The sequence below is a fragment of the Vidua chalybeata genome, chromosome 34 (assembly GCF_026979565.1).
Source record: "Vidua chalybeata isolate OUT-0048 chromosome 34, bVidCha1 merged haplotype, whole genome shotgun sequence".
NCBI classification, from domain to species: domain Eukaryota; kingdom Metazoa; phylum Chordata; class Aves; order Passeriformes; family Viduidae; genus Vidua; species Vidua chalybeata.
Genome location: NC_071563.1, coordinates 200,289 through 213,277, shown reverse-complemented (window position 1 = coordinate 213,277; position 12,989 = coordinate 200,289). Strand labels below are relative to the sequence as shown.

Genomic DNA, 12,989 nt, shown 5'->3' with positions numbered 1-12,989 from the left:
CCCCCCCCCCCCGGCTGAGATTTTGGGGGTCCCCCCCGCCCCAAATTATGGGGAGGGATTGGGGTCACACCCCCCTCCCAAATTATGGAACGAGTTTGGGGTCACCACCCCCCTCCCCCGAATTTGGGGGGGGGGGGGTCTCAGTTGTAGGGCACTTTCAGACCCCCCCCCCCCCATGGGTTGGTTTTGGGGGGGGGGGGGCTCAGTTATGGGGAAATTTGGGGTCCCCCCCACCCCAAATTATGGGGAAATTTGGGGTCTCACCCCCCCCAAATTATGGGCCGAGTTTGGGGTCACCACCAATTTGGGGGGGGTCTCAGTTGTGGGGCAGTTTCAGACCCCCCCCCATGGGTTCGTTTTTGGGGGGGGGCTCAGTTCCGGGGGAATTTGGGGTCCCCCATGGGTTGATTTGGGGGGGGGGATTCCAGTTTTGGGCTGATTTTGGGACCCCCTCCATTTTTGGGGTGCTTTCAGCCCCCCCCCCCACGCAGGGAACAATTTTGGGATCCCCAAAATGGGTTAATTTTGGGTGGGGGGGGTTCCCCCGAGTTATGGGGCAGTCCAGAGCCCCCTCCCCAAATTTCGGGGTGATTTTGGACCCCCCAAATTATGTGGGTCAGTTTGAAGGCTCCCCCTTAGAACCACCCCAAAATTTAGGGGGCCTCTCCTGATTACGGGGTGGTTTTAGGGGCCCCCCCAAATTTATGTTTTGGCGGGAATTTCGGGGGGCCCCCCCCGGATGTGGGGGCGGTTTTGGGGTTCCCGCGCCCCCTGAGTCACCCCCGCCCCCGCAATTGCGTCACCACGGGGCGTGGCTTCGTGAGGGGGCGTGGTTAAACCATTTATGGTTTGAAATGGGGCGGTGCCTGAAGGGGGGCGTGGCTGCCGAGTCCCTTTTGCTCAATGAGGGGCGTGGCTCCTGAGTGGGCGTGGCTCACCACTCCATTTACACTCAATGTGGGCGTGGCTCCACAAAGCAAAGGGGGCGTGGCCTGATGGGGTTCCCCCGTTGCAGTCAATGGAATGGGGCGTGGTTTGGGGAAGGGGCGTGTCTGTGGGCGGGGCCTGAGGGGGTTCCCCCGCGCGCGCGGGGCGGGGGGGCTCAGAGTGGCCACGGGGGGGCTCAAGGTGGCCACGGGGGGGCTCAGGGCGGCCATGGGGGGGCTCAGGGCGGCCGTCGGGGGTCCCGCGATCGGGCCCCTCCTGCTGCTCGTGGCTGGAGCGGGAGCGATGCTGCGGTGAGAGACCGGGGGGGGGTCCTGGGGGGAGTTTGGGGGGGTCCCGGATACCTGGGGGGTGTTTTTGGGGGGTCCCGGATACCTGGGGGGAGTTTGGGGGGGGTCCCGGATACCTGGGGGGAGTTTGGGGGGGGGTCCCGGATACCTGGGGGGAGTTTGGGGGGGGGGGTCCCGGTACCTGGGGGAGTTTGGGGGGGTCCCGGATACCTGGGCGGTGTTTTGGGGGGGGGTCCCGGATACCTGGGGGGAGTTGGGGGGGTCCCGGATACCTGGGCGGTGTTTTGGGGGGGGTCCCAGGTACCTGGGGGGTGGATCTGGGGGGGGTCTTTGAACACCTGTGTCTTCTCAGGTGGGGGTTTGGGGGGGTTCTTGGACACCTGGATGCCCCCAGGTGGGGTTTGGGGGGTTCCTGGATGCCCCCAGGTGGGGTTTGGGGGGTTAATTTGGGGGGGGGTCCAGGTATCCTGGACCCCTCCCCCCCGGTGGATTTTGAGAGAGGTTTTGGGGTTCGCGCTCAGGTGGATTTTGGGGTAACCTGATGCCCCCAGGTGGATTTTGGGAGGGGTTTTGGGGTTCCTGGATGCTCCAGGTGGATTTTGGGGTTCCCGGATGCCCCCGGGTGGATTTTGGGAGGGGTTTTCGGGTTCCTGGGTCCCTCCCAGGTGGATTTTGGGGTTCCCGGATGCCCCCGGGTGGATTTTGGGAGGGGTTTTGGGGTTCCTGGATGCTCCAGGTGGATTTTGGGGTTCCCGAATGCCTCGGGTGGATTTTGGGAGGGGTTTTGGGGTTCCCCGATACCCCCAGCTGGATTTTGGGGTTCCCGGATGCCCCCGGGTGGATTTTGGGAGGGGTTTTGGGGTTCCTGGGTCCCTCCCAGGTGGATTTTGGGGTTCCCGGATGCCCCCAGGTGGATTTTGGGAGGGGTTTTGGGGTTCCTGGGTCCCTCCCAGGTGGATTTTGGGGTTCCCGCTCCCTCCCAGGCGGGGGCGGGAGCCGGTCGGACCCGCTCGGCCCCGGCCCCACCCTCAGGGCGTGACCCCCCCCCCCGTGACCTCTGACCCCGGGGGTGACCCCGGAATTTGGGGACCCCCCCCATTAACCCTTCCAAGCCCATGGAGCCCCGAGGGAGCCCCTCATTAATTAACCTCATTAATTAACCTCATTAATTAACCTCCTTAATTCACCCAGCCCTGCCCCCCCCCCGCCCCGCTCAGCGCCGCGCTGGCAGCTCTTCATTAGCATAATTAGTGCCATTAAGCTCACTAATGAGCTTCCTCTCCCCCGCAGCATCCCCCTGGAGAGGGGGCCCTGGGTGCCCCCCAAATTTTGGGGGAGCGGGGGGGGCCCCCGCAGCCGCAGTGGGGGAGGGGCGGCGGCGCCCGCGCGGCTCCACAACTACATGAACGTGAGTGGGGGAGGGGCGGGGGGGGGGACAGGGACCCCCGGGGGGGGGACAGGAGGGGGAGGGGCCTTGGGGACATCGGGGGGGGTCACAGGGACCTTGGGGACATCGGGGGGGTGGGGACAGGGACATTGGGGGGGGCACAGGGACCTTGGGGACATCGGGGGAGGGGCACAGGGACCTTGGGGACATTGGGGGGGTCACAGGGGCCTTGGGGACATTGGGGGGGCAGGGGACAGGGACATTGAGGGGGGTCACAGGGGCCTTGGGGACATTGGGGGGGTGGGGGACAGGGACATTGGGGACATTGGGGGAGGGGCACAGTGGCCTTGGGGACACTGGGGGGGTGGGGGACAGGGACATTGGGGACATTGGGGGAGGGGCACAGTGGCCTTGGGGACATTGGGGGGGTGGGGGACAGGGACATTGGGGACATTGTGGGGGGGCACAGGGACCCTGGGGACATTGTGGGGGGGCACAGTGGCCTTGGGGACATTGGGGGGGTGGGGGACAGTGACATGGGGGGGTCCCAGGGACCTTGGGACACCGGAATGGGGGGGTTATGGTGTCACGGGGGGTCCCAGGGACCTTGGGGACATCAGGGAGGTGGGGACAGGGACATGGGGACATTGAGGGGGGCACAGGGACCTTGGGGACATTGTGGGAGGGGGCACAGTGGCCTTGGGGAAATTGGGGGGGGTGGGGGACAGGGACATTGGGGAGGGTCACAGGGACATTGGGGACATTGGGAGGGTGGGGGACAGTGACATTGGGTGGGGGTCCCAGGGACCTTGGGGACATGGGGGGCGTCCAGGAATCTTGGGGACACTGGAATGGGGGGGTTCTGGTGTCACGGGGGGGTCGCAGCACCTTGGGGACACCGGAGTGGGGGGGTTCTGGTGTCACAGGGGGGTCCCAGGGGCCTTGGGGACACCGCGGTGACACCGTGCGTGCCCCCCCCCCCCCCCCCCCAGGCGCAGTACTACGGCACCGTGTCCCTGGGGACGCCGCGCCAGGATTTCCGCGTCGTGTTCGACACCGGCTCCGCCGACCTCTGGGTGCCCTCGTCCCGCTGCTGCCTGCTCTACCTGGCCTGCTGTGAGGGGCGGGGCCTGACGGGGCGGGGCAACCGCACGGGGCGTGGCTTGGGTGCTGGGCGGGGCCTGGCAGGGCAGAAAGGGCGTGGTTTGGGTGCTGGGCGGGGCTTAGGATTGGGGAAAGGGCGTGGTTTGGGCAGTGGGCGGGGTCTGGTAGGATGGAAAGGGTGTGGTTCGGTGGTGGGCGGGGCGTCTCAGGGTGTGGCAGGATGGAACGGGTGTGGTTTGGGCGGTGGGCGGGGCCTGGCAGGGTGGAAAGGGCGTGGTTCGGGTGGTGGGTGGGACTTGGCAGGGTGGAAAGGGTGTGGTTTGGGCAATGGGTGGGGCCTAGCAGGGCGTGGCAGTGGGGAATGGGTGTGGTTTGGGCAGTGGGCGGGACCCAGCCAGGAAGAAAAGGTGTGCTTTGGGTGATGGGAGGGGCCTAGCAGGGCGTGGCAGGGTGGAACAGGCGTGGTTTGGTGGTGGGCGGGGCCTAGCAGGGCGTGGCAGGGTGGGGCTGGTGTGTTTTGGGCAGAGGGCGGGGCCTAATAGGGCGTGGCAATGTGGAACAGGTGTGATATGGTGGTGGGCGGGGCTTCTCAGGGCGTGGCAGGATGGAATAAGTGTGTTTTGGATGGTGGGTGGGGCCTAGGAAGGCGTGGCAGCATGGAGTGCTCATTTTTTGGGTGATGGGCGGGGCATGGCAGGATAGAAAGGGTGTGGTTTTGGTGGTGGGTGTGGCCTAGCAGGGCGTGGCAGGGTGCAGGGGTGTGGTTTGGGGTGTGGGTGGGACCTAGCAGGGCGTGGCAGAATGAAATGGGCGTGCTTAATGTTTGATAGAGTGTGGGTGGGAAAGCGGGCGTGGTTTAGGGCTGAGGGGCGTGGTCTGGGGAAGGGTGTGGTTAGGGCGGAGCCTCGAGTGCTTTGCTTGGACTGGGAGGGGCGGGGCTTTGACAGGGGCGTGGTCTGGGGGGCGGGGCCTGTGTGGGAGCAGGCTCTGGTGAATGGGCGTGGTCTGAGGCGAGTGGGCGTGGTCTGAGGCGAGTGGGCGTGTCCCCGCAGGGCTCCACCGCCACTACCAGCCCCTGCTGTCGTGCACCCACCGCGCCAACGGCACCACCTTCGCCATCAGCTACGGCAGCGGCAGCCTCTGGGGCTTCCTGAGCACCGACACGCTCACGGTGGGCTGGGGTCCCTGGGGAGGGGTCCTGGGGAGGGGTCCTGGGGCTCCCTGAGCACCGACACGCTCATGGTGGGCTGGGGTCCCTGGGCAGGGGTCCTGGGGAGGGGTCCTGGGGGGTTCCTGAGCACCGACACGCTCACGGTGGGCTGGGGTCCCTGGGGAGGGGTCCTGGGGAGGGGTCCTGGGGGGTTCCTGAGCACCGACACGCTCACGGTGGGCTGGGGTCCCTGGGGAGGGGTCCTGGGGAGGGGTCCTGGGGAGGGGTCCTGGGGGGTTCCTGAGCACCGACATGCTCACGGTGGGCTGGGGTCCCTGGGGAGGGGTCCTGGGGAGGGGTCCTGGGGAGGGGTCCTGGGGCTCCCTGAGCACCGACACGCTCACGGTGGGGGCGTGGTCAATGAGAAGATAATGAGGGGGTGGGGTTAAACCAGACATTGGCCAAGGTGGTGTCACCGTGTCACTGTCCCTGTCCCTGTGTCACTGTCCCTGTGTCACTGTCCCCGTCCCCACGCAGCTGTCCAACATCTCGGTGGCCATGGCGATGTCACTGTCTCTTTGTCCCTGTGTCACTGTCCCTGTGTCACTGTCACTGTCCCTGTGTCACTGTCACTGTCTCTTTGTCCCTGTGTCACTGTCCCTGTGTCACTGTCACTGTCCCTGTGTCACTGTCCCTGTGTCACTGTCCCCGTCCCCACGCAGGTGTCCAACATCTCGGTGGCCAACCAGACGTTCGCCGAGGCCGTGGCCCTGCCCGGGATGGCGTTCGCGGCCGCGCGCTTCGACGGCGTGCTGGGCATGGCGTACCCCGGCGCCGCGGCCGGCCCCGCGCGGCCCGTCTTCGACAACATGATGGAGCAGGGGCTCTTCCGCAACAACGTCTTCTCCTTCTACCTGCGCAGGTACGGGGGCACGCCAAATCCCCCCAAATCCCCTCTGGGACACCCATAGGACCCCCCAAAATCCCCTCTGGGACCCCCAAATCCCCCCTGAAATCCCCTCTGGGACCCACCAGGACCCCCAAAATCCCCTCTGGGACCCCCAAATCCCCCCTGAAATCCCCTCTGGGACACCCATAGGACCCCCCAAAATCCCCTCTGGGATCCCCAAATCCCCCCTGAAATCCCCTCTGGGACCCACCAGGACCCCCAAATCCCCTCTGGGACCCCCAAATCCCCTCTGGGACCCCGAAATCCCCCCTGAAATCCCCTCTGGGACACCCATGGGACCCCCAAAATCCCCTCTGGGACCCCCGGGACCCCCAAATCCCCTCTGGGACCCCCGGGACCCCCAAATCCCCCCTGAAATCCCCTCTGGGACACCCATGGTACCCCCAAAATCCCCTCTGGGACCCCCAAATCCCCTCTGGGACCCCCAAAATCCCCTCTGGGACCCCCAAATCCCCCCTGAAATCCCCTCTGGGACACCCATGGGACCCCCCAAAATCCCCTCTGGGACCCCCAAATCCCCCCTGAAATCCCCTCTGGGACCCACCAGGACCCCCAAAATCCCCTCTGGGACCCCCAAATCCCCCTGAAATCCCCTCTGGGACCCACCAGGACCCCCAAATCCCCTCTGGGACCCCCAAATCCCCCTGAAATCTCTCCTAGGACCCCCCCAAATCCCCTCTGGGACCCCCGGGACCCCCAAATCCCCTCTGGGACCCCCGGGACCCCCAAATCCCCCCTGAAATCCCCTCTGGGACACCCATGGGACCCCCCAAAATCCCCTCTGGGACCCCCAAATCCCCCCTGAAATCCCCTCTGGGACCCACCAGGACCCCCAAAATCCCCTCTGGGACCCCCAAATCCCCCCTGAAATCCCCTCTGGGACACCCATGGGACCCCCAAATCCCCTCTGGGACCCCCAAATCCCCCCTGAAATCCCCTCTGGGACACCCATGGGACCCCCCAAAATCCCCTCTGGGACCCCCAAATCCCCCCTGAAATCCCCTCTGGGACCCACCAGGACCCCCAAATCCCCTCTGGGACCCCCAAATCCCCCCTGAAATCTCTCCTAGGACCCCCCCAAATCCCCTCTGGGACCCCCGGGACCCCCAAATCCCCCCTGAAATCCCCTCTGGGATCCACCAGGACCCCCAAATCCCCTCTGGGACACCCAAATCCCCCCTGAAATCTCTCCTAGGACCCCCCCAAATCCCCTCTGGGACCCCCGGGACCCCCAAATCCCCCTGAAATCCCCTCTGGGACACCCATGGGACCCCCAAAATCCCCTCTGGGACCCCCAAATCCCCCCTGAAATCCCCTCTGGGACCCACCAGGACCCCCAAATCACCTCTGGGACCCCCAAATCCCCCCTGAAATCCCCTCTGGGACCCACCAGGACCCCCAAAATCCCCTCTGGGACCCCCAAATCCCCCCTGAAATCCCCTCTGGGACCCACCAGGACCCCCAAATCCCCTCTGGGACCCCCAAATCCCCTCTGGGACCCCCCCAAATCCCCTCTGGGACACCCATGGGACCCCCAAAATCCCCTCTGGGACCCCCAAATCCCCCCTGAAATCCCCTCTGGGACACCCATGGGACCCCCAAATCCCCTCTGGGACCCCCAAATCCCCCCTGAAATCCCCTGTGGGACACCCATAGGACCCCCAAAATCCCCTCTGGGACCCCCGGGACCCCCAAATCCCCCCTGAAATCCCCTGTGGGACACCCATGGGACCCCCAAAATCCCCTCTGGGACCTCCAAATCCCCCCTGAAATCCCCTGTGGGACACCCATGGGACCCCCAAATCCCCTCTGGGACCCCCAAATCCCCCCTGAAATCTCTCCTAGGACCCCCCAAATCCCCTCTGGGACCCCCGGGACCCCCAAATCCCCCCTGAAATCCCCTGTGGGACCCCCAAATCCCCCCTGAAATCCCCTGTGGGACACCCATGGGGCCCCCAAAATCCCCTCTGGGACCCCCAAATCCCCCCCTGACGCCCCCCACTCTGCCCGTGGGGTGCAGCGGGGCCTCGGAGGGCGACGGGGGGGAGCTGCTTTTGGGGGGCATCAACGAGCAGCACTTCGAGGGACCCCTGGAGTACATCCCCGTGTCCCGAAAGAGCTACTGGCAGGTGCACATGGACAGGTGAGACACCCCACAAAACCCCCCGCCCCCAAATCACCCCAAAATCCCCTCCCCTAAATTCCCCAAGACAACCCCCCCCCAAAAAAATTCCCCTGAACCCTCCCAGAATCTCCCCAAATTCCCCAAGACTTCCCCAAATCCCCCCTGAACCACCCCAAAGTCCCCCCCCCCCACCGAATTCCCCAAGACCCCCCCCCCAAATTCCCACTGGACCCTCCCAAAATCCTCTCCCCCAAATTCCCAAAGACCCCCGCCCCCAAAATCCCCCTGAAACCTCCCAAAATCCGCTCCCCCAGATTCCCCAAGACCCCCCCAAATCCCCCCTGAGCCATCCCAGAACCCCCCCCCCCCCAAATTCCCCAAGATCTTCCCAAATTCCCCTCGGACCCTCCCAAAATCCCCCCCCCCCTCCAAATCCCCCTGGATCCCCCAAACCACCCCAGAATTCCTTTGAGATGCCCCAAATTCCTCCTGATCTCCCCCAAATATCTTCCGACCCTTTAACTGCCCCCCGACCCCTTTAACTGCCCCCCGACCCCTTTAATTGCCCCTGACACCTTTAACTGCCCCCCGACTCCTTTAACTGCCCCCAAACCCCCCCAAATGCCCCCTGACCCCTCAAACTGCCCCCAAACCCCCCTAAATGCCCCCTGACCCCCCTAAATGCCCCCTGAGCCCCCCAAGTGCCCCCTGACCCCTCTGAGTGTCCCCAAAGCCCCCCTAAGTGCCCCCTGACCCCTCTAAATGCCCCCTGACCCCCCCCAAGTGCCCCCTGGCCCCTCAAACTGCCCCAAACCCCCCCCAAAATGCCCCCCGACCCCTCTGAGCGCCCCCCGTGCCCCTCCCCCCAGGCTGTCCGTGGGGGATCCGGGGGTCGTGGGGTGCCGGGACCCCCCCCTGTGCAGGGGGGGCTGCGAGGCCATCGTGGACACGGGGACGTCGCTGATCACCGGGCCCAGCGCCGAGGTGGACGCGCTGCACCGGGCGCTGGGGGGGTTCCGCACCGAGGAGGGGCAGGTACGGACCCCCACGACCCCCGCCCCGACCCCCGGGTGGGAGCAGCGGGGGTCCCTGGGTGTCCCCCAGACCATCCCGGACTCCCGGGTGGGGGCATTGGGGGTCCCTGGGTGTCCCCGAGTGTCCCCCCGACCCCCGGGTGGAGCAATTGGGGGTCCCTGGGTGTCCCCGAGTGTCCCCCCGACCCCCGGGTGGAGCAATTGGGGGTCCCTGGGTGTCCCCCACGACCCCCCGGACCCCCGGGTGGGGGCATTGGGGGTCCCTGGGTGTCCCCGAGTGTCCCCCAGACCCCCGGGTGGGGATATTGGGGGTCCCTGGGTGTCCCAAACGACCCCCCGGACCTCCGGATGGGGGAATTGAGGGTTCCTGGGTGTCCTCGAGTGTCCCAACGACCCCCCCAGACCACCGTCTGAGGGCATTGGGGGGTCCCTGGATGTCCCCGAGTGTCCCCCAGTCCCATCCCGGACCCCCGGGTGGGGGCAGCGGGGGTCCCTGGGTGTCCCTGGGTGTCCCCCAGACCCCCGGGTGGGGGCACTGGGGGTCCCTGGGTGTCCCCGAGTGTCCCCCAGACCCCCGGGTGGAGCAATTGGGGGTCCCTGAGTGTCCCCCCAGTCCCATTCGGGTGGGGGGCATTGGGGGTCCCTGATTGTCCCCCGCGATCCCCCATGTCCCCTTAGGGTGGGGGTCCCTGAGTGTCCCCTTAGGGTGGGGGTCCCCGAGTGTCCCCCACGACCCCCTCGGACCCCCTGGGTGGGGGTCCCTGAGTGTCCCCTTCGGGTGGGGGTCCCTGAGTGTCCTCGCGGGGGGGGAGGGGAGGGGTGGGTGACATCCGGGGGTCCCCTGTGGGTGGGGGTCGTGTCGTCAGGCCGGTGTCCCCTCCCCCAGTACACGATGGATTGTGACAAGGTCCCGTCCCTGCCCAACGTCACCTTCGTCCTGAGCGGGAAAGGGTTCACGCTCAGCCCCCAGCAGTACGTGCTCAAGGTGGGACCCCCGCCCCCTCCGTGTCCCCTCCGTGTCACCTGTGTCACCTCTGTCACCCCTGTGTCTCCTCTGTGTCACCTCCGTGTCACCCGTGTCCCCTCCGTGTCCCCTCTGTGTCACCCCTGTGTCACCTGTGTCACCTCTGTCACCCCTGTGTCTCCTCTGTGTCACCTCCGTGTCACCTGTGTCCCCTCCGTGTCCCCTCTGTGTCACCCCTGTGTCACCCCTGTCCCCTCTGTGTCACCCTTGTGTCACCCCTGTGTCCTCTCTATGTCACCCCCATCCCCTCTGTGTCACCCCTGTGTCACCCCTGTGTCACCTCTGTGTCACCCCTGTCCCCTCTGTGTCACCCCTGTGTCACCCCTGTGTCACCTCTGTCCTCTCTGTGTCACCTGTGTCCCCTCTGTGTCACCCCTGTTCTCATGTCACCCCCATCCCCTCTGTGTCATCTCTGTGTCACCCCTGTGTCACCCCTGTCCCCTCTGTGTCACCCCTGTGTCACCCCTGTGTCCTCTCTATGTCACCCCCATCCCCTCTGTGTCGCCCCTGTGTCACCCCTGTGTCCCCTCTGTGTCACCCCTGTTCTCATGTCACCCCTATCGCCTCTGTGTCACCTCTGTCCTCTGTGTCACCCCTGTCCCATTTTCCCTCATGTGTCCCCCTGAGTTCCCCCCATCCTTGCTGTCCCCATGTCCCCATGTCCCTGTCTTTTGTCCCCTTGCCCTCACGTCCCTGTCCCCACATCCCCATCCCTACCTTCATCCCTGTCCCCTTGTCCCCAAGTCCCCGTGTCCCTCATGTCCCCACCCTCCTGCTTGTTTGTCCCCTTGTCCCCAAGTCCCCGTTCCCCACCCTCCTCCTTGTCCCCCATGTCCCCTTGTCACTCCCCTCACGCTGTCCCCAAGTCCCTTTGTCCCCAAGTCCCCGTGTCCCTCATGTCCCCATTCCCAGGTCCCCACCCTCCTCTGTGTCCCCAGGTTTGTCCCTTTGTCCCCAAGTCCCCCATGTCCATCATGTCCCCACTGCCAGGTCCCCACCCTCCTCCCTGTCCCTAGCTTTGTCCCTTTGTCCCCAAGTCCCCATGTCCATCATATCCCCAGGTCCTCACCCTCCTCCTTGTCCCCCATGTCCCCTTGTCACCCCCTCACTCTGTCCCCCATGTCCCCAAGTCCCCGTGTCCCTCATGTCCCCATTCCCAGGTCCCCACACTCCTCCCTGTCCCCAGGTTTGTCCCCTTGTCACCCCCATAATGCTGTCCTCAAGTCTCTCTGTCCCTCGTGTCCCAATTCCAGGTCCCCACCCTCCTCCCTGTCCCCAGGTTTGTCCCCTTGTCACCCCCTCACTCTGTCCCCCTTGTCCCCAAGTCCCCGTGTCCATCATGTCCCCAGGTCCCCACCCTCCTCCCTGTCCCCAGGTTTGTCCCCGTGTCCCCCCTTGTCACCCGCCGTGTCCCTGTCCCCCCAGGTGTCCCAGCTGGGCTCCCCCGTGTGCATCAGTGGCTTCATGGGCCTGGACGTGCCCGTTCCCTCGGGGCCCCTCTGGATCCTCGGGGACGTTTTCCTCGCCGGCCACTACGCCGTCTTCGACCGCGACCACGACCGCGTGGGGCTGGCACGCAGCAAGTGACACCCCGGGGACACCCGGGACACCGCCGGGACACCCCGGGGACACCTCCGGATGACTGGGACACGCTGGGGACCACTGGGACACGCGGGTCCTCCCTGGGAGCACCTGGACACCGGGGTGACCCCAGGTGACAGCCACCTTGGGGACACCGGGGACCACCCAACACCAGGGTGACCCCAAGTGACAGCCACCTTGGGGACACCTTGGGACCACCCGACACCTGGGTGTCCCCAAGTGACACTGCACCTGGACACCTGGGTGTCCCCAAGTGACAGCCACCTCGGGGACACCTCGGGACCACCCAACACCTGGGGGTCCCCAAGTGACAGCCACCTCGGGGACACCGGGGACCACCCGACACCTGGGTGTCCCCAAGTGACAGCCACCCCGGGGACACCTCGGGATCACCCAACACCGGAGTGTCCCCTGGTGACACTGCACCTGGACACCTGGGTGTCCCCAAGTGACAGCCACCTCGGGGACACCTCGGGACCACCCAACACCAGGGTGACCCCAGGTGACAGCCACCTCGGGGACACCTCGGTGACCCCCGGCTGGCTGAGTCCTCCCTGGGACCACCCAACCCAAGAGGACCTTGGGGACGCCCTGGATGTCACCCCCCCCCCCCCCCCCCCTCAGGTGACCCTCCTGGACACCTGCGTCCTTCAAGGTCACCCAACCCTGGGACCCTGCTGGTGTCACCCCGGGGTCACCCCAGGGTCACCTGGCTCCTCTCCGGGACCCCCTGGATGTCGGGGTCCCCTTTTGCGGGGGGGTCTCCAATAAAGCCGCTGGTTTGGGGGATCCTGGTCCTGGCTCCTCCCTCGGACGACCCCCCGGGCGTGGAGACCCCTCCCCAGTCCCAGTTCATCCCAGTAGATCCCAGAAGCCCCCAGACCCCTGTGACGTTTTCCTCCCAGTGCTCCCAGTAACCCCGAGCTCCCCCTGCCCCCCATCCCCCCAGTCTAAATGGGCGTGGCTTCGCCTCTTAGGGGTGGGGCTATTCCAGTGGGCGGGCTCTCGACACCTGCGTGGGCGTGGTGTCAGATAAATGGGCGTGGTCTCCCTCGGTGGGCTTCCCCGCCTCGTTTGTGGGTGTGTCTTTTCCGGCACGGTGGGCGTGGCTTCAATCAAGGTGGGCCTTTCCGTTTGTGTGGGCGTGTCCTCCCCTCGCGGTGGGCGTGGTCTCCATAAATTTGGGCTTTTCACCTCACGGTGGGCGTGTCCTGCCCTCACGGTGGGCGCGGTCTCCATAAATTTGGGCTTTTCACCTCACGGTGGGTGTGTCCTGCCCTCACGGTGGGCGTGATTTCAATAAATTTGGGGTTTCCCCCTCAGAGTGGGCGTGCCCTCACCTCACAGTGGGCGTGGCT

The 12,989-nt window shown here is 65.8% G+C and overlaps 1 protein-coding gene across 1 annotated transcript; it reads left to right on the top strand.

Moving 5' to 3' along the window:
* Positions 1–2,449: 2,449 nt before the first annotated feature.
* On the top strand, positions 2,450–12,746 carry LOC128802201 (cathepsin D-like). Its single transcript, XM_053968462.1, has 8 exons — positions 2,450–2,643; positions 3,615–3,738; positions 4,779–4,897; positions 5,599–5,798; positions 7,867–7,989; positions 8,841–9,006; positions 9,892–9,990; positions 11,455–12,746. Exons 1-8 carry the CDS (start codon positions 2,638–2,640, stop codon positions 11,614–11,616), a joined length of 999 nt encoding a protein of 332 aa, XP_053824437.1. The 5' UTR covers positions 2,450–2,637; the 3' UTR covers positions 11,617–12,746.
* Positions 12,747–12,989: the final 243 nt, after the last annotated feature.

Bases quoted from the DNA above. Each gene is read 5' to 3' on its own strand.
- LOC128802201 (XM_053968462.1), top strand. The intron at 4,898-5,598 runs GTGGGCTGGGGT...GTCCCCACGCAG, and splicing joins TGAGCACCGACACGCTCACG to GTGTCCAACATCTCGGTGGC. The intron at 7,990-8,840 runs GTGAGACACCCC...CCCTCCCCCCAG, and splicing joins TGGCAGGTGCACATGGACAG to GCTGTCCGTGGGGGATCCGG.